The sequence below is a fragment of the Candida parapsilosis genome, contig 006110 (genome assembly GCF_000182765.1).
Source record: "Candida parapsilosis strain CDC317 annotated contig 006110".
NCBI classification, from domain to species: Eukaryota; Fungi; Ascomycota; class Pichiomycetes; order Serinales; family Debaryomycetaceae; genus Lodderomyces; species Lodderomyces parapsilosis.
This window is the reverse complement of record NW_023503284.1, coordinates 671,724-698,532: the sequence shown is the minus strand read 5'-3', so window position 1 is coordinate 698,532 and position 26,809 is coordinate 671,724. Positions and strand designations below refer to the sequence as shown.

Below are 26,809 nucleotides of genomic sequence, written 5' to 3'. Positions count from 1 at the left end.
CCATCGCGTCACTAAAATTTTGGTGAGTTAGCGATCAAATGAAAATTATCACCAACCATCCAACCAGACCAACAAACTCCCCCTCCGATTACAGACTCCTCCTAGACAATGTTAAACACATTCTTATTCTACTACTACCTCATTCACATCCCCATCACAATTCTAATCGATGCATCAGTAATCATCCCCACAAAATACCACACTTTGTTGACAACAACACTACTCGAGTTCCACACATCACAAAACAACGATATCCTCCTCCTCCATCCACAAACATGGTTCAAAACCTTTATCGCCATTGAATGTTTTGTGCAGCTACCTTTGTTTTGCTATTTTGTTGCTCAACATTTACGTCATCAATTGGATGTGGGGTATTACTTGTGGTCAGTGATTTATGGATTCAATGCTAGTTTTACCACTTTCGTGTGTTTGGTGCATATAATTGTTGATGGAAATGGAGTCGAATTTGGATTGAGTCAATCGGAGACTATCAAATTATGTGGCATATATTTGCCATACTTGATTATACCGTTGATCATATTGATTAATGGGTTTAACCACATTATGAAGGGAGATTACAAGGTCAAGAAAGATTAAGTACAGCCCAATTGGGTTTACCAATCAAAGTTATGACCTCACATATACATAATAATACTTGTATTACAACTCCTTGTATAAACACGATTAAAACAATACATAAGCTCACTCATCATGCTTCTCGTCTCGTCTTTCAACACTTCTTCGAACTTTAATGATTCGGTCTTTTTCCTCGGCAACTGCTTCTCTTTTTCTGTCAGCCTCTTCGTCACTATCAACGGCACTAGGAGCAGAAGGAGGCACTGGAACAACCACATCGTGTCGTTCCACATCATCTCGTTCCACATCACCATCATCGCCCACTTCATCTTCATTAACCTTCTTTTCTTTACTTTCACCCTCACCACCGCTACCTCTCCTCTCAATACGATGTCTAGGCCGATTCTCAAAAATAAACTCATAATTAACAATCAACTTCTCCAACACCAAATTAATAAAGCCAAAATTATTAATCAACAACGCTAAATTGGAAGCTTCAGTCAATGCAGGTCCAATGACAGTAGCAATATTCGAACTTGTCATTCTATTGAACTCATTAAATTGGTTCACTTTGTTCAAATGACAAATCAATGATTTCAATGTCGAGAGATTTGTGGGTGGGAGATACTGATACAATGCTGTTTTGTATTGAATCAATTCTGCAACATCATCATCAATAGTAGCACCGGCATTACCACCAACATTGTTTTGCTCATTGGCTCCTTCATTGGCTATGGTTCCCTCTCGTCCATTTCCATTATCATTCCCATTTTGCTTCTCGCTGCCACTCCTTTTGTCCCTATTAATTTGGAAAAATTGTCTAATAACCTCATCAGTCAATAACGCATCCGGCAACTCTCTCAAATATGATTTAACCACCCCAGTCAATACATGCACATCATTCACTCCAGGAGAAATAGTTCCATATCGATCAATACTCAGTTTCAAACTGTTCAAATCAGAAATTGATGAACTAATTCGATAAACTCCAATATCCTTGATTCCAAAAGTTTCAATTTCATTGAAAATCAATTGCAAAAATCGTGGAACCATTGATTGTTCACGGGATGTAACAAAACTCAAGGGGATTCCAAACACCAAGTTTTGATTATTGCTTGTTTTAAGATTTAATATTCTTGAATAAAACCAATGACGATTGGCATAGTTTAATTTGATTAGCCAATCGTTTAAATCATCATCATTGGTGGTTTGTAAAAAGTACTCACCGCCATCATTTGAATCAGAATCGATTTTGAAACCAAAGGGGAGTAAATAGACGGGGAAAATTTTTTTGCTCTTTAATGCAATAACAATGGAGGGTTTTTGCTTTCCTTCGGCATGTATATCGGGGTTGGGCAACTCATTGGCACAAATTGTTTTTTCCATGGATGAAGAAGAGCTAGAGCCTGAACCACCATTGCCACTGCCGCCGCCACCGCCATTATTATTATTATTCCCACCCAGAAGTGAAAACGATTTCGTTTTGGAAAAAATTCCACTTAATTTAAACCTTGAACCAGGATTGGATTTATACGTCAATGATTGTCTTCTCAAGGAGGTGTTTGAAGGCTTGCGTGTAATTGTATGCATATTGCTCGTAGCACTGGCCAAACTTTGCTGATTCAATCCAGTTTTAGCATCACGTTGATTTTTCTTTTGATTGTCAATCATCAAAATACGATGTTGCTCGGCAATAACTTGCTTCAAAAATGGCACACGATCCCGATCATGAACCACCAAGTCATTAGCACGCTTGACAACCAATGATTCATCCAATTTTAACAAAAAATCAAATTCACGTGATTCATTGGTAGAGAAATCCGTCAGTTCACCATTACCACCTTCCATGTCCTCAACACCCAACTCTTTAATCAATTTGAAAATCAAGTATCTCTTGTTAAAATTGATTAAGCCCTTGTGGAATGAAGGGCATTTGTCAATATTTATCAAATTTTCAATAACCCATCCAAAACATGGCAACAACGGTTCAGTTGACTGCAAATCATCAATATCGATATTGGATGGTATCAAATCATCAAGGTTATTAAACTCACTAGGTTTTTGATCCAATGCAGTGGACGCTTTAATCCATAAATGGGCATAAACTCTACTCTCGGGTGAATAAATGACATTTACAATGGCAGTTTCAATGCATGATGGCACGTTACCCATTCCTTCAAATACAAACTGATTATCACTCATTTTTAATTTGGATACTTTTGCCATAATCAATAACGTCTTCATTCTATCGAGTCTCTCCTCACTCGAGATATTAACATCAGTCAACTGGACTAGCAAATATGTTTTGAATCGGAAATACAACTTGAACAATTTGCGGAAAACGATGGGAAATTTTTTCAAAATCAATTGTCGTTCAGTTGGAGAAACCAATGTTTCAAAAAAATTAAACACATTGGATATAATCATTTGATCCTCGGGGACATTGGTCTTTTGTAAATTGAAATCAAATAATGCATTTAATTCAAATGAATTTTCCAAAATTTTAAACACTTTGATCCAATCCTCGGCTCGAATCCCCTTGTAGAAAACCGTCAATAATTTATTGAACTTGTTAAGGAATTTCTCAATTTTGTGAATGTTTTTATGACTAGGGAGGTTTCGATTCACTGGTACTTCATGCAAAGAATTATTGAAACGAAATTCATTAATCAAATAGTTGTTAAATTTGGTAATCTCAATGGGACGATACGTCTTTTTCACAAATATCTTTTTCAATTTTTTGTAGTAAGTCACCAAACTCTCAAATGATTTTTCAAGTGAAGCATCAATTTTGTTTGAATTGTACCATTGTAAAATCTCATTACTAAACAACTTCAACAATTTAATCAAAATGTTCTTGTTGGCTAAATTTAATGAAAAGTTGGAGTAGAAACTGTTAATCAAAACAATCAACACTTTCAAGATATTGATCTGAATCTTTAGCAATAACTCATAATCAACCTCGCCCAACTCATTGAGATCAATCTCCGGATCCAAATCCCAATTGGGGAAATCAACGGGCAAGTTTGGATGTGTTGGATTTGATTCATGATCGACATCGGCGCGTTTCAAACTGCTTTTTTTCATCAAATAATTCTTCTTCATTACTGATAACACCGCATTCCCGGAATTGACAAAACGATGAGCAAGTTTATCCAACAACTCCTTTGTCGTCATGAATGAATTGTAATTCAACAAAAATACAAATCGGTACTCAGTTAAATCCAAGTGTATATCCTCATGGAAGTACTTTCCTTCCAATAATAACAAATCAATGAGCTTGTCCACTGTGGCATACTTGGGGATAAACTTGTACAATTTTCTCATATTTGTTCCCTCGGTCAACATTGAGCTTCTGTTGTCTAATCCACCCCCACTAGTAGATCGTCTATGTCTATGACTACTCATTTTTGGTGACATGGTGAGATTATTGAACTTGTCGGAGTTGAGAATATCATCAACATCGATGCCCAATCCAGGAATGTCATCATCATCATCAACTCCAGCAACGTAATCCTCAACCACTGAATTGAGCCCACCGGTACTCGTTTGATCAGCCATATCAGCAACAAAGTCATCAACCCTAAACGTCAACTCATCGTCAATAACAAAATTGTGTTTGTTGACACTAGGATCAAGTGGTAAATGTTTATCTTCCGCTGATGCGAGCTCGTCATACTTGAGTAGATTCAACCGGAAATACATATTGTTGAATGTGGGTATCCTTGCTGTTGGTGAAAAATCGGTGGAAAAGCCCCCCTCACTGGTCGTTGTAGTTGCCAGTGACTCCACTGAATTTATTGACACGCCAGAAAAATTACCAGTTTTCAAACGTAACAAATTGTGGGGATTTGGGGAGCTAATCGATGCTGAATTGTGTAAATATGCTTCTGGTAAATCTGGCTCCAATTGAAGCGACAATGACATGATATTTTCCAAATTCATTGAGTCACAATTCAATTCAATCAATCTCAACAACTTATTTTTCAAATCAACACGTTTGGCATTTTCAGCTGCAGTCAATTTACGTTCCGATACCATCAACTTGTCATTGTCACTGGCATTATTGTTATTAGCACCAAGGTATAACACTTGGTTCAAGCTTTCATTGGAGAATATGAATCCCATTGTATCATACCTCCGCAATACGTCTTCATTGTACTTGATGATTTCATTGAAATTGGAAAGGTTTGACAAGTAGTCGTTCCATCGATCAAATGAGTAATTGATCCTTTTCCATATCGACTCCATCTCATAAACATCAATGTCCGTACAGCATCCATTGTTGTTGATGACCAAGTCGCCAAAGTAAGGAATAACCTTCTCCTTGGGATAAATTTTGCCCAATCCTCTTGGTGCCATTATATGATACGAGTTTTTCGAATGAAACTCACGATCTTCACTTGCCAAATTAGGTGATTTGACGTTATCAATATTTGGCGGTCTAATCATTTTGGAGTCGTTGACAAGATACCTTCTATCCAATTCAAATAATACTGGTGACCAATCGTGTTTCAACAACTTGATATAGTCCGGTGACACAAGTGACCAAATTTTTGTCAATCGCAACACCGGTTGCGACAAAATTACTGAAGAAATGCCCAACCAAGACGACATGTTACCCGATTTGTCTAATAAACACCCCAAGTCAATCCATTTCTCAAGAATGCGCGCTTTAGTTTCCATAACGGCAAATGTCCTAGATGCAGTGCCGTTTTCAATGAATATATGATTGATCAACAATCGTGAAAGGTAATGAATATGGTAGTTGTTGTTGAATATTAACGGGTTCTTTTTGTAAAAAGAATCCTTCGTTGAATCTTTGCCATTGATTGCAGAATACAACAATAAAGACTTGTCTAAATTTGAGTTCCAATTGGAAAAGTATTTCAAGTCAATCTCGCTAATAACTTGAGCGAAATCAGTCAACTTGATATCTCTCATAAATGTTTGTGAGTCCAAATCCTTGAACGGTTGTATATTACCCGGTAAGTTGTCGTTACTCACCAATTGAATAAGCAACTGTTGTTTTCGTAACATTTCCAGTTTAAATTTGCCAATTTTATCCAAATGTGTATTTTGCAGTGACAAGTTTTCCAATATTTTCAAGATATAAGGTGCCGTGTCGGATTTTAAAAGAAACCCTTCAAAGTGCCGTTCAATACTGTATAAAAGTGCAAGAACTCTTTCAATTATTAAATTTTTCTCCATTTCTCCCTCGAATTTGTCGTGGAAAATCTCTCCCAAGTAAAATGTAATGTATTTGAGCAAGTAACCAAAGTCGGGCAATATTGGCAATGTGTGGATTATTGTATGCACAGCTGTATCATCACGAGAATCATTGACAAAACAAAAAAAATGAATAACCGATTCAACATTGTTATTAGTCTCGGTGAATAGAGGCGTTTGAAAGTGATGCTTTTGGAAGTCGTAGCAAAGGTTGGGATGAGGCACCGAGGTTTTGTAATAGGAAATTGGAGGTATGGTCGTGTTAATGGATGGTTCATCCAACGGTTTCGAGTCTTTCCCTGGTTCTGAATAAGGATTACTTCGTAGCGGTGCACCTACTGTATTTGCTGGATTGAACGAGTTATTTGTAGCCCCGGAAGGTGTCAGTATGATTGATTGATTATGCAACAGTGTAGTACCAAGTCGGTTTGTGTCAACCAGTTTGGCGTCAGCAATCAATGTTGAAACATCACTGGTGGCATCATTTGGCTGATTCAGATCTATCCGTTTGACTTTTTCGTTAGCCGGCTCTTCTATTAGTGGCTCATTCACCTTGAACCTCTTTATATTCAATGACGATGGTGGTTTGTACAAGTATAAATGTGATCCCTTCAATTCGGCTCGGTAAAGTTTCAAATTGGATTCCTTAACATCGTAATTACTGCCAATCACATTGACCCAGCTGTGCTTCACCAATGTAGCATCATGGTTTTGTCTTATCAAGTCCAGAAACTTTACAGCTTGTCTACTGTCGGAACTCGACACTTGCCCTCTTAGCTTGGTATTGCTATTTGAGTTTATAGAAGTTGTCGCATTTGGAAAGGTATACCTGGTGCCATCTCCAATTGATGTCGTTTTGCTACCTCCACTAGTGGGATATCTATCTGTGGTTGATGTATTAGTAGTCAATGATTCCTCCAAGATTGACGATATATCATTGTCATAGTGGTAAGTGGAATCTGGGTTATACTCAGACAGTGATAGTGTGGTATTGCTCCCATTCAAATCTGCTAGTGAGCCTTGTTGCACCAATGGTGAATTATTACCACCGATACTTGATTTCGTCGGGGTGGAAATACTTTTCCGTTTCTCCTTATCCTTTCTACTCCAAATCTTTCTCATACTTGTGAATACTCAAGAGTCTATGATTAAAGTGTGATAATGATACAAATGAAGTGAGTTAGCTCTCTAGATTGATGCAGTGGTACAAGAGAGTATTTGAAGATGTTGATGGGTATTCAAGTAGATATTCGGTTGTAAAGTTGGTTGTAAAATTGTAGTGCTTGTTTTTTTTCTTGTCTACTGGTTTTTCTCTGTGTGGTGCGTTGTTAAATTTTTATGGTTTTGTCGTGTAATTCATACATACATACATACATACATACCATACCATACCATACTATACTATACTGTAAATCTCCCTATTCCAATGAAAGTATAGTTAATTAATTGGTGACGTATTACTTTGCGTGCTACGCACTTTCTACAGCAGCCTGTTGAAGTGTGTTTGGTTGTCAGGTCGTGTGCGAGTTGAACTGGACCACACCAAGTCACAAAAGAGAATCGTATTAGTCGAGAGAAGCGACCTCCTTCCCTATTCACAAAACTGTTTCCACAAAGGAGAGGAATTTAAGATGAATAGTTGAGTCACTCGGCACCTTTAATCAGAAATGTATAACAGGCAGGTATTCCATATCTGTTACATCGCTTAGTAGATCTATTGTCTATGTAATCAATTTATATGTATATGTATACAATTGTTTCAGTACGAAGAATGTTGACGTGTTTCAAACCTACACCTGTTTAGATACAGAAGTCTTTACCCACAACAGCAGATGAATTTCCCAGCCAAGGCAAAAACAAAAGAATACTATAGCACGCACATGACGCAGTTGATGATAGTGCTTACTTACAACTAAACTAAAAAATGGGCAGCGTACTGTGAAACGCACTTCCTGACCAAAATAAATAGACGTATGGAAGACTTCTATTGCATAAAATGAGAAGGTTTTATTTTCTGTACAGAAGACTTAATCAAGGACTAATAGTTTACAGAAGCAACTAGTGTATAACGTTGGAAACGGCGTGAGATAGCACTATTACCAGTGACATTCAGTCCATTGCACGCTTGACGAAATAGTGCAGCCTCAAAGTCTGTACCAGGAATGTTGCACAAAAGAAATCACTTCGTCCAAAACAGGAAAGCTACGCGTCGTTTAAAAAATTATTCTGTTCATGGTTGTGTGTGGTAGATACACACAGTGTCTGAGGATGTTTTCTCACGACACATCACATATGAGAGCAGAATGTTATACCAACAAATGACATGGTTGATCAGAAGTGAAGTAACACATAAATCAATTTCGAAATATAAACACTAATATCTATCTAATATGTGCTGGTGGTGGTCCATTTGGTGCTATGTAGTCACCTCCGGCTTCAGCAGCTTTGCCCTGTGATTGTGGTTGTGGGGTGTACGTATATCCTTGCGACAGTGACAGTGGTGGAGGATATGGTGGAGGAACATGACTACTGTTATAAGTTGTTCCTTGTCCTTGCCCCTGCTCTTGGCCATGTTGTTGTGGTGGTGGTGGTGGCATATATTGAGGCATATAGTATGTTCCATTTGGTGGTAGGGGTCCAGGCATTGGTCCATTAGGACCACCAACTGTACCATTCGGACGGAAGTAGCTGCTGTTGTTGTTATATATGGGGACAACTTTTGACTGGTTTCTTCTTCTTCTTCTCCACAAGAAAAAGGCCAACAACACTAGAAGTATTGGAATCAATATTAGCCAGAATAACCATCTGCGTCTATCTCTCTCAGTATAGTAAACAACTCTCTTTTGAACTTGAATAAACATTGTAGTATGGTTGATTGCACAAGTTAATTACCTTTTGATTTAAAAGCAATGCTTTCTTACAATCTATATAATGGAAATATGATGATGGGGTCATCAGAATTGTATTATATAAAGATACAATCTGATCATTTGGGAAAATACAGTCATAGCCTCCAATAAAGGAAACGATTGTATTGGGGAAAGGAAGAAGAAAAAAATAATAAAGCACTTTCTTGTATTTTCTTGGACTTTAGTTAGTTGAGTAATAATGCGTCACTTAAAGTCGTAGATTCACAGCTCACTGTTTCTTGGAATCACGCCTCTTGTATGGAAATAGAGATGCTGTCCTATGTATGTGGAGTGTCCGGGCATATGGTGGCTACTGATAAGTTATAATGCAGGTTTTCTTCTTTAGTTTTTTGCAGCACTTTTGAACAAATTTTGAAGGACATTTTAACTATGTTACTCTAATCACACACCCGTAAAAATCTATGCATTTCCTTTAGCTTGTAAAGATAAATATATATGCTTTCAGACCAGAAACCAACGAATGGGCTGCTCGTCTACTCTATGGATTGTTGCTAATTCGTCAAAATCTCTTGTACCAAAAAAAAGATCCTAACCATCATCGGAATAACAACGTCTCTTGGTGCTACACGTGGTTGGTAGGTTTCATCATCGCCTCTAACCTCCTCGGCATCAACAATCTCAAACAGTATTCATTCTCCCACCACAACTTCATTGCGTTTTTATTTTTTCTTTTTGTTTTTTTTCTTCTATTTTGTACCCTACGCGGTGGAAGTAGTGAACGACTCATAACCACGACTCATTCCGATTCCGGACTTTACAAACCACAAAGTGATACAATTGACATTCATAACCTCCCCTGACAACCGTTGTGTAAATTATCGGAATGATTGTTTATATAATTACAGTCACAAAAAAAGGAGGTGCTATACTTCTTACCGACAAAGAGAAGGCTTTCGTTTAGCCGAATCGCCGAGGAGCAATAAGCATTTGAGGCGATTAATGCTCTTCCAGCACCACAGTAGCATAAACAACGACACTATTATGTAATCAATAGATGTGTTGACAAACTTTTGACGTGTTTTTTTGTGTCGTTGATTCGCTGATTCAAACTTCCTCGGGATTTTGAATCTTTCAAACGACTAAAAATAGCCACACTGTGGATTGGCCCAGGTACAACAATAACGGCAGAGAGTGTTGTAAACACAACACCAACATTGACCATAGTTGAAAGATCCAGCAATGGTCTATGCCAACACGCAAAGCAAGTTAAGGAAATGATATCCACGAGGCCATCATCATCATCATCATCATCATCATCGCTGATCGATGATCCTTCTCGGGGACATTCGGATATGTATTTTCTGCTGACTCTGCCCCACCATCACAAACATCAAGACTGTCCCATTGTTTCCAAAATTGCGTTCCTTTGCTTAAAAAATTAGTCAAGAAAAGATGTTGATTTTGTGCGTTGGAAAACAACGTGCAATTACAACTTCGAATAAAAGCGCGTTCGAAGAATTCACATTTCCATATAAGCACAATTGACAAAGCAAAAACGTTTTTCATTTTGGTTTTACGAATCATTTCACCTCATTTGTGTTCTCCTGGAAAAGAACAATGGCCAATGAGTAATTCGAGTCGACAATAGGCGGTTTTTGTTGAAGCTCTTAACGTGTTTTTGCAAGTTGATTTGCAAGTGTGTCGTGCTTTTCCTCCATTGTTCTATTTGCAATTGTGGGTTGAGATCGAATGACAATGATGTGCAATTGCAAATGCAATCGCAAGTGCAATCGCAGGTGAATTGAGGATTGGAAACGTTTGGGTCTGGCTTTTTCATTGGTTAGATTATCAAGTTGGTACAAATATGTGTTTTCCGAAATGGTGTAAACAAACCATCCATGGCGTGGTTTTGAGTCAGTTGCACCTTCAATAAGCTTGAAGCGCACCGTGGTTTGTTTACAAGTTGAATAACAGTGGTGGAAAGTGTGGGGTCTCTTCCTCGGTAAGGCAAACACGATGATGGACAACCACCTCATGGAAGAATATAAATATCCATAAGGATTCCCAAGTTACTCAGTCAATTTGTCATTTCTCAACAACAACGTCATCAACAGCAGCACTACTCACCACTATGCGTTACTTTGCTATTGCTTTCTTGCTCATCAATACCATTTCAGCTTTTGTCTTGGCTCCCAAAAAGCCATCTCAAGACGATTTCTACACTCCACCACAAGGTTATGAAGCTCAACCTCTTGGTTCTATTTTGAAAACAAGAAACGTCCCCAATCCATTGACTAATGTTTTCACTCCAGTTAAAGTTCAAAATGCATGGCAATTATTGGTTAGATCTGAAGATACATTTGGTAACCCAAACGCCATAGTCACTACCATTATTCAACCTTTCAATGCTAAAAAGGATAAGCTTGTTTCTTATCAAACATTTGAAGATTCTGGTAAATTGGATTGTGCTCCATCATATGCTATTCAATATGGATCGGACATTTCGACTTTGACCACTCAAGGTGAAATGTACTACATCTCTGCTTTATTAGATCAAGGTTACTATGTTGTCACTCCTGATTACGAGGGTCCAAAGAGTACATTCACTGTAGGGTTGCAATCAGGAAGAGCTACTTTGAATTCGCTTAGAGCTACTTTGAAATCAGGAAACTTGACTGGTGTTTCATCAGACGCTGAGACATTATTGTGGGGTTATTCAGGAGGAAGTCTTGCTTCAGGATGGGCTGCTGCTATACAAAAAGAATATGCTCCAGAGTTGAGTAAAAACTTGCTTGGTGCTGCACTTGGTGGATTCGTTACAAACATTACTGCCACTGCTGAAGCTGTTGATAGTGGTCCATTTGCAGGAATCATCTCCAATGCATTGGCTGGTATTGGAAATGAATACCCTGATTTCAAAAACTATCTTTTGAAAAAAGTGTCACCATTGCTTTCAATCACTTATCGTTTGGGAAACACTCACTGTTTGCTTGATGGTGGTATTGCTTATTTCGGTAAATCATTCTTTTCCAGAATTATTAGATATTTCCCTGATGGATGGGATCTTGTCAACCAAGAACCTATCAAAACCATCTTGCAAGATAATGGATTGGTTTACCAACCAAAGGACTTGACCCCACAAATTCCATTATTCATCTACCACGGTACCTTGGATGCAATTGTCCCCATTGTCAACTCAAGAAAGACATTCCAACAATGGTGTGATTGGGGACTCAAATCTGGTGAATATAATGAAGATTTGACCAATGGACACATTACTGAATCAATTGTGGGTGCACCAGCTGCTTTGACTTGGATTATCAATCGTTTCAATGGACAGCCTCCAGTTGATGGATGTCAACATAATGTGAGAGCTTCAAACTTGGAATATCCAGGAACTCCACAATCAATCAAGAATTACTTTGAAGCTGCATTGCACGCAATTTTGGGCTTTGATTTGGGTCCAGATGTTAAGAGAGATAAGGTTACTTTGGGCGGATTGCTCAAGTTGGAACGTTTTGCTTTTTAGATGATGTAAAACATTGCGTTTAGAAATTTGTATCATTATGTACAGAATGTATTATTAGTTTGATTTAGAAGAAACCTGTTTTGCAGACAGATGTGTTTCTTATCATGGCCATTAATTGCGCAATGGTCCGCTACCCAATAGCTTGGTGAATGGTCATAGGTGCGATAAAGTGCTATGCAGAAAAGCATGATTATCGTTTCTGCACGAGGGATGGCTCAATTGCTTATAAGCACTATGGGGGCTGAGTCGCTTGGTGTATTCAATTGTATTGATAAAGTTACTCATCGAATGCTCATCTCACGTATGCAACTATTGTTTTTTTCACTATACTTTGCAATTACACTTTTACATACTCTAAGTTGTTCAAATCTTGTATACTGTTAACCTCTCTCTTTGTCAATGGCCCCATATTTATACCAAGAACAACGTTTAACGCAGCCGTGAAATATTCGACATAGGATTGACTTATTCCCGGGTAATCAAAATTGGATGCTCTTGATGTATGATTACAACCTTGAACAGGCTCAACTCCATTAAACCTATTGATGATCCAAGTCAAAGCAGCCGGCGCCCCGACAAAGACTTCAGTTATGTGACCAGTAGCCTCATCCTCAGCAAACTCCCCGGATTCTAGTCCCCATTCACACCATTGTTTGAAAGTCGTCTTGGCACTTTTGATGGGAACAATATTATCCTGAGTTCCTTGATAAACGAATATAGGTATTTGGGGAAGATATTTTTTCGGTTGATAAACTAAACCATTATTTTTGACTATTGAATCAACTGGCTCTTCATCAAATATTTTCCAACCATCGGGAAACCATCTGTCCTCCCCAGAAAAGAATTGACTACCAATATTGCCAAGGATACTGTCGACTAAACAGTGGTCATCCCTTCTTTCAAATGCTGGTTGTTGCTCACTACTTACACTCTCTTGCATGAATGTGGTTAAATTTGAATATTCATTTCCTAATCCACCTAGCGCATTTGCAATCAAACCAGCAAATAGCCCACCATCGGTTGCTTCTGCAGTAGCCGTTATATTTGTGACAAACCCCCCAAGTGCAGCACCAATCAAATTGTCAGTCAATTCTGGGGCATATTCACTTTGAATTGCTGCTGCCCAACCTGATGCAATAGTGCCACCTGAATAACCCCACATCATAACTTCAGCGTTGGAATCGATACCAGTCAAGTTCCCTGAACCAAGTGCAGCTCTTATTGAATTCAATGTAGCTTTGCCTGATTGTAATCCAACGGTAAATGTGCTCTTTGGACCTTCGTAATCGGGAGTGACAACATAGTAACCTTGATCCAACAATGCTGACATAAAATACATCTCAAACAGGGAAATCAATGTGGTTAAATCTGCACCATATTGAATTCCATATGACGGTGAACAATCCAAGTTTGCTGCATCTTCCCATGTTTGGTAAGACACCACCTTGTCAGAAGTTGCGTTGAATGGTTGAATAACGGTTGTGACTATGGCATTGGGGTTACCAAATGTATCCTCAGATCTCACAAGTAGCTGCCAAGAGTTCTGAACATTGACAGTATTAATTATTCCAGATAATGGAAATGGGGTATTTCTAAATTTAAGTATTGTGCCCACTTTCAGATTCTCATAACCATCAGGTGGGGTATAAAAGTTATCTTGTGATGGTTTAACTGGGGCAATGACGGCTGCGAAAACTCCTTGAATGAGGAATATGGATAGGAACCAAAAATGCATGGTTTAGGGAGGGAAGTGACGGGAGATGCCTTGGATATTCTGTGAACCGACTTTGAGAAGGCTGCACCTTTATACTTATACTTATACCATTGCGGAAGTGAAAGCAGAAATAAATCCGCTTTTCATATGGTGGAGAACTCAGCTCATAAATCGAAGCCATTATGCGAGAGTGATTGCGAGGATTAACAAACATTTGAGGAATTCATGTTGTTTTGTGGACCACACTTGGTTCTTTAACAATGGAACATTCCAAACTGCAACCCCATAGAATTGACATATTAGGAAATAGATTTCATGCGTTTACACATAAACTAATGTGTACTTTCGAAAAATCTTACCACTGGAGATAAAAGAACTTTACCTAATTAGGAAAAACGAGCTTTTTTTTTTAAACCGATGCGCAGACCATGCAAGTCGGACACCCTTTGTGAAACGCGCTACTCCGCAAAATGGAAAATGGAAAATGGAAAACCCAAATAACATACTATGAAGAAACTCAATAAGCAGATATAAAGTTTTTAGTTCGGGTAGTTTCGGTGGATCTCTAAATTCCTGTCAAATGCAATTTAATAATTTGCCTAAGTTGGAGATTGGTCTTGTGCTTTGTAGAATTCGATGGAAACTATTTTTTATCACATGCTTAAAAACCTTATCTCCTTCCTCGGCCACATAACATCGCTCCCTATAAATTCCAGATCAAGTCCTCCTAGGATCGTATAAAGCCAACTTTGGCAAATAACAAGGATCCCTTTATTTGTTGAAATGACATCCAGTGCGCGTAGCCGTAGCTGCATTCTGTTCATATTGAACATCTCATGAGGTTCTCACTACGTTCTAGGATCCAAAACTGCTGACCCGCGCAACGGTAAAAGCCATAAACGTGATTCAAGCTTAGTAAAGAAAGGTTCAATACACTACTCAGCACGTCAAGTGACTTACAGTCTGTTCACGTGACCAAAAAGTTGGGTCGGTTTTCGCCCCTCCCACTTCGCCTTCATTAAAACACCGACCGCCTAAGTAACAGTAATATAGCCGGGGATAGCATCCATTCATATTGTAGTTGGTGACCTAATTACAGGCAATGTTCACCACGTACGTGAAACTTGAATGATGACTTTTTCCCTTTTGCTGTACATATGCGTGACCGAAAAAGTAATGAGATACGAACTTTTTCTCCATTTTATACTTTTTTTACGAGAAGAGGAGGAGACAAGAGAAAAAGAAAATAATTTGATTGAATTTGATGCCCCGGAATCGATCGGCGCCAAAACAAAGACAAAAGGAAAAGTGGAACACAGTAGGATCCCTTTTTCACGTGCCAATCATGTGCTGATACTTTAGTTCCATTGACTAAATTATTATTGCATACCCGATAGATCCATTGAGAATAAAAGCAAAAGAACAAACGAAGTGAGCACGGAGCAGGACCCTAACTTGAAGTACTGATCATCATTGATGCCTTCCTCTCCTCCCAGTAATTTGCTTTTCCCTCCCCTCTGTGGCGGGCTGCACCTGAAAGTACCCGCTAACCACAGAAACAAAAGAAAATCAACTATATACAGCTTAACGCTAAGGTAGTATATATATGTGTGTGATGATGCAAGTCGATGTGAGATATGAGTGGCCTAGAGGGGGAGGGGTAGAACCGATACAGAGGGTAAATATATATTTTTTTAACATAGTAGAGAACACATCTCATAGTAGCGCTCTTGTTATTCTTTTGTGTATGTAGATTTTAATTCAATTTAATTTAATTTAATTTAATTTTTATTTTTTTTTGCCAACAACAGAATAGGGATTTTTTTGTTCTCTTGATTTTTGGTCCTTATCCAATTTTTACTCCTTTCGAATTACCAAGTCCAACAACACCTTTATTCTTTTATTTTGGTGCTACGCCAATATAGTTGCCGACCCTGAGTATTACTACTTAGCACAACTCTTTAGATGATACAAATACAATAGAGCAATATATTCCATTCCAATTTTTGATCAAGTTGCATTCAAATTCACCACTCGATCGTTTACAAATCAAAGGAGCTAGAAGAGTTAGCAGCAGCACATATTTTTACCCCTTGAAAAGATGAGTTTCTTTGTGGTTCCCCTGGTGTCGTACCAGACACAGCAAAAATTGAAGTCACACAAGGAAAAGAAAAAGGCCAAGGAGAAGAAGAAGGAAGTGGAGAAAGAATTGAAGAGGCAAGACGAACAAAGACATGACAGTGACGTTAGTAGCATAATGTCGAAACGGAAAAAGAAACCAGGATGGGGAATACTCCATAGGACATCGACGAGCTCAAAAACATCTACAGATGTGAGAGATGATGCAGAATACGAGGACGATGCAAAATCGATAACGTCGGCGTACACAACCACAACAACAACAAATCCACCAGTAATGGCTCTGGATCCAGAAGTTGTTTCAGACGCGGAAGATTGGGAATCACTATATCTGGACCAAGTACTGAAGTCTAAGCTGTTTACTAATCTAGCCAAAGCAAGATCAGAGGAACCAGAACAGAGACGATTCAATTTGGATGAAGTTTTGAGCGAGGGCGAAGAACCTAAAATAAACTTGCAACTGGTGCGGGAACAAGCTCCAGACACGGACAGTTTAACAAGTTCGCTGACAAATTTGGGTCATTCGCAATCAATGTCTTCGATCCCACCTAGGCGTGGCTTGCCAGAGCAAGCAGAAAGAGAAGACGACATATCCGCGCTAATTGCAAACAATTATGGAAAAACTATGCGGCCAGACGCATTCAAACCACTCAATTTTCACGACCAGCAGCCCTTACACTCAATGAGTCCCAAATTGGCATCAACGCCAGCAATATCTCCGTTGACTCCAGTGGTTCCATCGTCAACATTTCAAGCGTCTAGTCCCCAGTCGATGCAAAACCCACGTCCGCGTGTAAACTCTGCTTTCACAGCAACGTCAGCACCGTCGAGCCATTCACAGCAAAGATATCCCCTGAATGCTGCGTTTCATAGAAACTCATCATTGGCATCAAATAGCACAACACAATCACAGCCTCCAATGGGGACCAAAGAATCTTCGAGCAAGTTTAAGAAATTACATTTTCTCAGTGGTAATACTAAGAAAAAGAGTCCATCAAAGTCACTCCCCTCTCTGCCAGGTACAAACTCACCCCGTCAGTCACCTGGGTCAACCCAGGCTACAGATTCTTACTTTCCAAATGTAACAAGTCAATCTCCAAAATCAACAATCCCTTCTTTCCACACGGTAATAGACCTATCTGTGCTCAATTCATATGATGGAATTAAACAAAATTTGCTCAACCCTCAATATCAAGTGTTTCGTTACAACAATTTTCTTTCATTGATGAGCGAGTATCACTCATGTGATGCTATACATTTTGCTAAAATCAGGAACCAGTCATTGTTGAAGTTTATCGTGAGGCATAAACGAGCCAAAGCTGTGGTTGATGAACGTGGATATTTTGATCAAGAGAATTATCGCGATTTGCACAGTACCGAGTGCATTTTGGCTTACTTTTTATATCATCAAATTAGAAGCGATTTGCGAAGATTTATCAAAATTGCGTCAAAAAATCACCAGTTGGCCAATCATGAAGAGTTGATCCATACCAGTTTCGTCAACTATGTTCGTTACTTGGTGCTATTGCCAGAGGTTGACAATATCGACGTCTTGAGTGAGGAATTCAAAATACATCTTCAGAATAAACGAGTTTTTGATACAATTGCAAATTCACTTTATGTTTTGAAGCATGATGTTTCCAGTGATGTATCAAATGAAAACAACAAGGCAACAAAAGCTAAGCTATTGGTTGAGTGCGTGACCAAAGTATCTTACGAGTACATTCTTCTTGAAAAATACAGATTTGACATGATTTCAAAGTATTTTGCAAATCATTTGATCACAAGACGTCCCTTGAAGGAGTTGTTCAATCTTTACAAGACTAATGTGACGCTCAACAATGAGGAAAGTCTCAAGGTTTTACTATACAATGCATCAAATTCAGCACAGTATGGATGGTACCTTGCATTGACGGTCCCGTTTGTCAGATTTGTTGAAACTAGTATATATGCTGAGGATATGGGTGTACTTCAAGATTACCACGTTTATCAGAAGCTTGAAGAGGCAACAATCAAAACCAATTTCACCAAATCGGATAGAGAATTGTATCAAGCTGCTAGGCTGAAGTTGAATTTGACTACATATCAAGAATATAATGCAATGAGTATGGATAGCCTTGTATCATTGAGCAAGAAAAATGATGGCAATATGCCAAGCAATGACAATGCCAATCGCGATGCAAGTCCTGATCCTAGCGGCGCAGCTAGTTACAAACCAAGAAACTTTGAATACTACAATAAAAGTCTAGCTACCATTCCATCCAATTCATTCAATCTTATTCAAACTACCGATTTACCATATCAAGTTAAACGAGAAAACTACAAAACCATTTTGCGTGAATTTCACCGAATTCTCAAACCTGGTGGTTCATTAATCACAAACTCGATACATTTTGGATCCAAATCGACTGGTGATTTTCTTCGCGAGCACACCAAGGGTAATTTCCCAAGAGCTTGGAATTATATCGACTTTTCAGTGTCGCAACATTTCGAAGTGATTCCTAATTTTGTTGAAACTATATTGATTGAATTGAGTTCTATTTTCGGTAAAGGTAATGTCAAGTTTGGTATAAGCTTATTATCATCACTGTCGGAAGTCAATTATTTCTTAGCCAAGTTTGGCGGAATGAAATTGTTTGAGATGATTGGTAAATTGGGTGAATATTGCAACTATTTCGAAGATGATGAGACTGTCAAGTCGCAAAATGAATCCAGTGTGCATTTTTGTGTACATATTGAGGCTATTAAAAGGGCCTGATCGATTATTAAAAGAAAAGGAAGGGGAAGTGTAAATATAGAAAAAGTTACATTAGAAATAAATATATAGTGCTGGACATTAAAACTATGGCGTGCGGAATTGGTGTGATCTTTGTGTAGGGTGGACTTGGAAAGCTTCATTGGTAATTAAGCAGGCGTGCATGCAAGGTTTACCGGAAAAAAAAAAATTGACTCACCAAAATTTTCAATTCTAGACTACATATTTTACTCATCATCATCATCAAGTATCATTCAATCAACTCCTCAAAAACCCCATGTCAAAGATAGTTCATATTATAGACGTAGAGAGTGGGAACCTACAATCCCTCTCTAACGCCATCAAACGTATCGATCCCAACTACATCATCAAGTTTATCCACAATGAATCCGATTTTAAAGCCTTGGATCATGAAATCACCAAATTGATATTCCCTGGAGTTGGTAATTATGGTCATTTTGTTCGTCAAATATACGAGAGGAACCTTGATAAACTTATAGAGAAATACATCAAGGATGATAGAGCACTAATGGGTATCTGTGTTGGATTACAAGCATTTGCCAAGGGTTCAGAAGAGAGTCCTCATGAGCAAGGATTGGGAATTTTAAATCTTGAATTGAAAAAGTTTAATGTCAATGATCCAGCTTATGCTAAACGTGGAGTCAAGAAAGCTGTTCCTCACATTGGATGGAATGGTCTTGTAGATGTTCCGACCGCTGATGCTGACATTCATTCCGACAAGTCATTGTTTAATTTGAATGTGGCCAACAAATACTATTTTGTCCACTCGTATGCTGCCATTATCGATCAAGAACCAAATGAGAAGTTGGACAAGTTGCGACAAGAAGGTTGGAATTTTGCCATTGCAAGGTATGGATCCGAGAGATTTTTGGCTGCTATTAATAAGGGAAATTTATTTGCCACTCAATTCCACCCTGAAAAATCAGGAATTGCTGGGCTAAAAATCATAAAGGCATTTCTTGATGGTGAAAAATACCCAATGGTTAACAAATCCGATGTCCATCAACAACCAGATGATGTTGAAAAGACAGTTAGTGGACTCACTAGAAGAATCATTGCTTGCTTGGATGTTAGAACCAATGACGATGGAGATTTGGTGGTGACCAAAGGTGATCAGTACAATGTGCGTGAAACGAAAAATGGTGATTCGGAGTCAGCCGGTGCTCCTGCTGTTAGAAACTTGGGTAAACCAGTTGAATTAGCTACTAGGTACTATAACCAAGGAGCTGATGAAGTAACCTTTTTGAATATTACCTCATTCAGAAACTCCCCTTTAAAAGATTTACCAATGTTGGAAGTTTTGAAACGCGCGGCTGAAACTATTTTCGTTCCATTGACTGTTGGTGGTGGTATCAAAGATATGCAAGATCCTGAAACCGGCGAAATAATCCCAGCTGTTCAAGTTGCTGATTTGTATTTCCGTTCTGGTGCTGATAAAGTTAGCATTGGGTCAGATGCGGTGGCTATTGCTGAACAATACTATGCCAATAACAAACAAAAAAGTGGCAAAACCTCAATAGAAACTATATCAAAGACGTTTGGAAATCAAGCAGTGGTTATATCAGTTGATCCAAAGAGACGTTACGTTGCTTCACCAAAAGATACTACAATGCAAACCATTCACATCACTGATCCAGCACGGTACGGGCCAAATGGTGAGCAATACTGTTATTATCAGGTCACTTCACAAGGTGGAAGAAAAACCCACGAATTGGGTGCATTGGAATTATGTCTTGCATGCGAGGACTTGGGCGCAGGTGAAATCTTGTTAAACTCCATTGACCATGATGGTTCAAACAAGGGGTTCAATTTGGAGTTGTTGAATCAAATAAAGTCACAAGTTTCGATACCTGTTATTGCTAGTTCAGGTGCTGGGAACCCACAACATTTCAAGGAAGTCTTTGAAATGGAATGTGGTATCGATGCTGCTTTAGGTGCAGGATTATTTCATCGTGGAGAGTACACTGTTAATGAAGTGAAACATTACCTTCAAGACCAAGGTAAGATGGATGTGAGGTTGGAAGATGATGTAAAGTTGTGAATAGAATGAATAGAAAGCGAGATCCTGCATGTAAACACCCTCTTTGAAGAAAGAAAAAAAGTTGCCTTTGCAACTTTAAATCAGCTTTACTCCGCAAGTTATCATCAGTTGAGTCATGAGTGCATCGGCAGAGCAGAAACGCAAAATAGTATGCATAACACCTATGCGTGATACTTTTGGCTGCAGTTACTAACTTGCTATCTTTTAGGAAGAGAATAGGGCACGAGTGTTGGAAAGGCTTCAAAAGAAGAGATTAGGTAATGCGACAAGCAACGATAAGACCGCGTCATCATCGTCATCCACTACCCATAGAGAATCACCAAAAAGGACACTAAATCAAATACTAGATCCACCAACCAAGACACTCAAGTCCAAGTTTATTGATTTTGAAAGTGATGGATCAGTCAAGAGATCAAAAACACAAGACCAAATTCAAAAAGTTGAGCAAAATAGACTTAGAGCAATAGAGATACAAAATAGATTACGAGATCAGAAAGAAAGTAAACAAGCTCCTCAGCAAGCGGGTGAAGTTACCTATGGACCAACTACTGATTTGGAAAAGATCCGATTGAACAAAAACAATCCTGATTCGGTATTTGATTCTCGCAGGGGTAAATTCCAGCCACCACCAATTAAAAAGAAGGACTATATTGAGTATGATTTTGCTACAATGCAAGATACCAAAGGTGGGTTTATACACGATGAAGATCGACCACGTCATGATGAAGAGACATTACAAGAATGGCAAGATAAACAAAAGGAATTGGAACAATTAAAGAAAGCCGCGCCACCGATTGATATCGACGCGGCACCGAAATGCTATGAGTGTGGATCACTTGATATTGATTTGAATTTGTACACCAATTTCCGCAAAGTTCGTGCTTGTCGACAGTGCATCAAAAAGATGCCGGAAAAATACTCACTTTTGGTGAAGACAGAATGCAAAGAAGATTATCTTTTAACAGAACCGGAGTTGCAAGATCTATCCTTACTTCCAAGGATTGAAAAACCCAATCCACATGGCTACAGTCGCATGCAATTATTTTTACGATTCCAAGTTGAAGAATTTGCATTTAAAAAATGGGGGTCATCGGAAGGGCTAGATTTGGAATGGGAAAGACGTGAACAAAATAAATTGAAGCGGAAAGAAAAGAAATATCAGGATGCATTACGTGAAATGAGGAAAAAGACTCGAGCAGAAGAGTTTACGAGGAAATTACGCCATGGTAAATCGTTGAATGAGAGGCATGTTCATGATTGGGCTGCTCCTGTGAAATTACTGGATAATATGATAAAGAGGCGATGTATTGAATGTGGGATAGAAATTGAAGAAGTTGTTATATGAGATAGGCAATTTATAACAAGCTTTTTTTGAAGCAATGACCAAGAGGTTTAGTGTATCAAGCAACCTAATGAGATGCTGATGTAAATGATAACTACTCAACGCCTTTGGTGCTACATTCCACTCATATCAATTCTTGTTGGTTAATACGGCACAATCATCAAACACTTTTGTATTCCAAAATGTCCTAACGTAGTTGTATTTTATGGCTTCATAGTATTGCTTGTCGACTCTAGTCTGTATGTGCAAGTCCTTTGATTTTGTATTAATGAATAATTCTTCTAGGGATGTTGAATCATTTCCAATATGCCAAAATTCAAATTCAAGACATTTGCATTATGCATGGATCGAAGTAAGCTAACCAAATAAAAGATTATTGATCGTGATGAAAAGTAACCAAGGGTCTACTTTTCAACCTGTCTTGTTGCAAAAACATCAGTGCTCCGTTCCTTTTGAAATTGCAAAAGCTCACCACCATCTGTGGATGATTCCAGGTGTGAACCAAATTGCGACTGAGGTGTAGGTGCTTCGGTAGTGAATGACAAAGAAATCAGCAAAAAAACCGGTTTGAGAAAGTTGTTTGAGCCAGAATCGATCAAAAGCACCTTAGTTTCCAGATACTGGTCAACAGTCATGGGCAGGCAATTCAAAAACTCTAATGTACTTAAAGTATGTTTAACGAAATTTGAGGATCATATAATGATCCAAGTAGGTTTTCCAAATGTTTAAAAGAGCCTTTGCGGTGTTTGTATCCACTACATTAAGCGGGTGTTGCGTTTTGACAACTTTTAATCTCACATCTCTAAGCTCTAATGCCCAAAAGAACATAAATGTGTACAAGTGTACATCACTCCCATGCATCCATATTAATATGCTACAGAGAATTATCAAATATTTGAAGACCAGATCCTTGACTATTTCGATATTGAATACCAATTTTTCTTCATTTACTTTAGTGTAACTTTGTTGCTCATAAGGAGAATCAACATAAATTTTACCATTTGATTTTGTACTCAAAGCATTGTTATAGAAGTATATACAGCTAAACTCGCCTATATCAACATAAGTTGTGAAATCAGGGATAGTGATGATATTTAGTTTCTTTTGATTTTCTGCAAATACAACAACACAACTGCCTCTAGGTTACCCTCAGCCAATCATTTGTGACATTATCAATGTGGGAGTAATTTGAGCCAGCGGAAAAGTCTAATATTGGGTAGATCTATTAGGTATTTCTCCAAGGGAAGTACCCTTGCGATTGTCTCAATTGGCAAGTACGAAAGCTTCATTTACAATGTGGTTATCCAATGAGAAAGATAGTCCCTTTATGGTTTTCTCCAATTTTCAAGCACTACTTCTGGCTGACAATCCGTCAAACAAGAATATAGAAATTAGTGGTGAGAGGTAGAGAAACTAAAAGGGGGTTTAATACACAAAACTGGAAAAAAAAATAAAAAAAAAAAATAATTGAAGTGGTGAAAACAAAAGACACAATTGATTTGGGTGGCGTTGATATATCATCCCCAGTTGTACATGGCTTCTGTAAGGAAAAACATCATTAGAGTCTCCTCCGCTCCACCTCACATGCCAAAGCAAATTACAAATGAACACTCTTTCGTGTACACCTACGGTTATCTTTGACACTAGAAGCATTGAGAGGGTGTGAAAAGACGAAGAAGCTTTACTGAAGAATCAGGCTCTCAATTCTCATAATCTTTAGTATAAATATTATTGTCTGGGGGCTTTAAAGGTTGATAGAGCTTACAGTACAGGCTCAACGCTGCCTTTCTTGTTAATCTTTACATTCATATACTGAATGAACAGTTCTAAAGCACAACTTAAACGAAAAAAAAAAAAAAAAAAAAAGAGCATAAAGAAAATGACAACCAATGGCTTCTTAATTAAAAGCTAGCAATTTGCCTGCTTTGGTGACTGTTGTTGTAATGATGTAGTTACTTTATAAACAACTACGCAATATTCAAAATGGTGCCAAAAAAAGAAGAGACCATTGCTCACGTGATATAATGCTACCAAATGATATGAAAGGTAAAAATGAAAAAAAAAAATTTTGAGAATGGGTAGAGGGTAGTGTATCTTGTTACAAATAGAATAGTGTAGAATATTCCAACAGTTGCTTACACAATTAATTATTTGCAACACACAGACTGTGAAGAGAAAGGGAAGGTATAAAAATCAATTGAAAATTCCCAACTCATTCGACATTTTTCCAATTCTTAGACCCACCACACATCAATACTACTACACCACTACATCAAACATGTCTGACGGTAAAGTTGAAACTCATGAGTTTACTGCTGAGATTTCTCAGTTGATGTCTTTGATCATCAATACTGTTTACTCAAATAAAGAAATCTTTTTAAGAGAATTGATTTCCAATGCTTCTGATGCTTTGGACAAGATTAGATACCAAGCTTTAAGTGACCCATCTCAATTGGAAACTGAACCTGAATTGTTTATTAGAATTATTCCTCACCCTACTCAAAAGGTTTTGGAGATTAGAGATTCAGGTATTGGTATGACCAAGGCTGATTTGGTTAACAATTTGGGTACTATTGCCAAGTCTGGTACCAAATCATTTATGGAAGCTTTAAGTGCTGGTGCTGATGTATCCATGATTGGTCAATTTGGTGTTGGTTTCTACTCTTTGTTTTTGGTTGCTGACCATGTTCAAGTTATTTCAAAACATAACGATGATGAACAATATGTATGGGAATCAAATGCCGGTGGTAAATTCACTGTCACTTTGGATGAAAAGAATGAACGTTTGGGACGTGGTACCATGTTGCGTTTGTTTTTGAAGGAAGATCAATTGGAGTATTTGGAAGAAAAGAGAATTAAGGAAGTTGTTAAGAAGCACTCTGAGTTTGTTGCTTACCCAATTCAATTGGTTGTTACCAAGGAAGTTGAAAAGGAAATTCCAGTTGATGAAAGTTTGACTGAAGATGAAGATAAACAAACTGAAGATGACAAGAAGCCAAAATTGGAAGAAGTTGACGAAGAAGAAGGCGAAGAAAAGAAGGAAAAGACCAAAAAGGTTAAGGAGGAAGTTACTGAAACTGAAGAATTGAACAAGACTAAACCTTTGTGGACAAGAAACCCCTCTGATATCACTCAAGAAGAATATAATGCATTCTACAAATCAATTTCAAACGATTGGGAAGACCCATTGGCTGTTAAGCACTTTTCAGTTGAAGGTCAATTGGAATTTAGAGCCATTTTGTTTGTTCCAAAGAGAGCTCCATTTGATGCTTTTGAATCCAAGAAGAAGAAGAATAACATCAAATTGTATGTTCGTCGTGTTTTCATTACTGATGATGCCGAAGAGTTGATTCCAGAATGGTTGAGTTTTATCAAGGGTGTTGTTGACTCTGAAGATTTGCCATTGAACTTGTCAAGAGAAATGTTGCAACAAAATAAGATTTTGAAGGTTATTAGAAAGAATATTGTCAAGAAGATGATTGAAACTTTCCAAGAAATTTCTGAAGATCAAGAACAATTTGACAAGTTTTACACTGCATTTTCCAAGAATATCAAATTGGGTATTCATGAAGATACTCAAAACAGACAAGCATTGGCCAAATTGTTGAGATACTACTCCACCAAGTCCACTGAAGAAATGACTTCATTGAGCGACTATGTCACCAGAATGCCAGAACACCAAAAGAACATCTACTACATTACTGGTGAATCTATCAAGGCTCTTGAAAAGTCACCATTTTTGGATGCTTTGAAGGCCAAGAATTTTGAAGTCTTGTTTATGGTTGATCCAATTGATGAGTATGCCATGACTCAATTGAAGGAGTTTGAAGATAAGAAGTTGGTTGATATCACCAAGGATTTCGAATTGGAAGAAAGCGATGATGAAAAGGCTCAAAGAGAAAAGGAAATTAAGGAATTTGAACCATTGACCAAGGCTTTGAAGGATATCTTGGGTGAACAAGTTGAAAAAGTTATCGTTTCATACAAGTTGGTTGATGCTCCAGCCGCTATCAGAACTGGTCAATTTGGTTGGTCAGCCAATATGGAGAGAATTATGAAGGCACAAGCTTTAAGAGATACTACCATGTCTTCGTACATGTCTTCGAAGAAGACTTTTGAAATTTCACCAAAGTCTCCAATCATTAAGGAGTTGAAGAAGAAGGTTGAAGAAGATGGACCTGAAGACAAGACTGTCAAGGACTTGACCACTTTGTTGTTTGACACCGCTTTGTTGACTTCAGGTTTCTCTTTGGATGAACCATCTAATTTCGCTCACAGAATTAATAGATTGATTGCATTGGGATTGAATATTGATGATGATACTGAAGAAACTGAAATCCAATCAGAACCAACTACAACTGCTACTACTGAAGAGCCAACTGGTGAATCTGCTATGGAAGAAGTTGATTAGGGGAGAGATGTGTATAAAGTTTGAGACAAACTGATATGGTGAGTGTATGAGAGATTGTGAATATATTTTTGATCTAGTATGTTTTGAGTATGTATTTACTTTGCTGAGGTCTTGATTATCACACCCTTGTATTTAGAAAATTTAAAATAAATGAATTATCGTTTGAAAGTAATGTGTGTTAG

The 26,809-nt window shown here is 38.1% G+C and overlaps 9 protein-coding genes across 9 annotated transcripts; 6 read left to right on the top strand and 3 right to left on the bottom strand. All coding sequences in view use genetic code 12, as the record gives it.

Annotated features, from left to right (window-relative positions):
* Positions 1–108: 108 nt before the first annotated feature.
* CPAR2_703230 (uncharacterized protein) lies at positions 109–597 on the top strand (the record flags this gene model as incomplete). The annotated part of the gene is made up of 1 exon (XM_036812097.1): positions 109–597. The coding sequence occupies one exon, from the start codon at positions 109–111 to the stop codon at positions 595–597; it is 489 nt and encodes a 162-aa protein (XP_036668469.1).
* Positions 598–702: 105 nt separating this feature from the next.
* On the bottom strand, positions 703–6,927 carry BEM2 (Bem2p; the record flags this gene model as incomplete). The annotated part of the gene is made up of 1 exon (XM_036812096.1): positions 703–6,927. One exon carries the CDS (start codon positions 6,925–6,927, stop codon positions 703–705), a length of 6,225 nt encoding a protein of 2,074 aa, XP_036668468.1.
* Positions 6,928–8,186: 1,259 nt separating this feature from the next.
* CPAR2_703210 (uncharacterized protein) lies at positions 8,187–8,666 on the bottom strand (the record flags this gene model as incomplete). Its single annotated transcript, XM_036812095.1, has 1 exon — positions 8,187–8,666. One exon carries the CDS (start codon positions 8,664–8,666, stop codon positions 8,187–8,189), a length of 480 nt encoding a protein of 159 aa, XP_036668467.1.
* A 2,140-nt stretch (positions 8,667–10,806) lies between these two features.
* CPAR2_703200 (lipase family protein) lies at positions 10,807–12,204 on the top strand (the record flags this gene model as incomplete). The annotated part of the gene is made up of 1 exon (XM_036812094.1): positions 10,807–12,204. The coding sequence occupies one exon, from the start codon at positions 10,807–10,809 to the stop codon at positions 12,202–12,204; it is 1,398 nt and encodes a 465-aa protein (XP_036668466.1).
* A 337-nt stretch (positions 12,205–12,541) lies between these two features.
* Positions 12,542–13,939, bottom strand: CPAR2_703190 (lipase family protein; the record flags this gene model as incomplete). Its single annotated transcript, XM_036812093.1, has 1 exon — positions 12,542–13,939. One exon carries the CDS (start codon positions 13,937–13,939, stop codon positions 12,542–12,544), a length of 1,398 nt encoding a protein of 465 aa, XP_036668465.1.
* A 2,080-nt stretch (positions 13,940–16,019) lies between these two features.
* On the top strand, positions 16,020–18,815 carry CPAR2_703180 (uncharacterized protein; the record flags this gene model as incomplete). Its single annotated transcript, XM_036812092.1, has 1 exon — positions 16,020–18,815. The coding sequence occupies one exon, from the start codon at positions 16,020–16,022 to the stop codon at positions 18,813–18,815; it is 2,796 nt and encodes a 931-aa protein (XP_036668464.1).
* Positions 18,816–19,089: 274 nt separating this feature from the next.
* On the top strand, positions 19,090–20,874 carry HIS7 (imidazoleglycerol-phosphate synthase; the record flags this gene model as incomplete). Its single annotated transcript, XM_036812091.1, has 1 exon — positions 19,090–20,874. One exon carries the CDS (start codon positions 19,090–19,092, stop codon positions 20,872–20,874), a length of 1,785 nt encoding a protein of 594 aa, XP_036668463.1.
* A 115-nt stretch (positions 20,875–20,989) lies between these two features.
* Positions 20,990–22,219, top strand: RAD14 (Rad14p; the record flags this gene model as incomplete). The annotated part of the gene is made up of 2 exons (XM_036812090.1): positions 20,990–21,022; positions 21,083–22,219. 2 exons carry the CDS (start codon positions 20,990–20,992, stop codon positions 22,217–22,219), a joined length of 1,170 nt encoding a protein of 389 aa, XP_036668462.1.
* A 2,275-nt stretch (positions 22,220–24,494) lies between these two features.
* On the top strand, positions 24,495–26,627 carry HSP90 (Hsp90 family chaperone; the record flags this gene model as incomplete). The annotated part of the gene is made up of 1 exon (XM_036812088.1): positions 24,495–26,627. The coding sequence occupies one exon, from the start codon at positions 24,495–24,497 to the stop codon at positions 26,625–26,627; it is 2,133 nt and encodes a 710-aa protein (XP_036668461.1).
* Between the last annotated feature and the right edge of the window lie 182 nt (positions 26,628–26,809).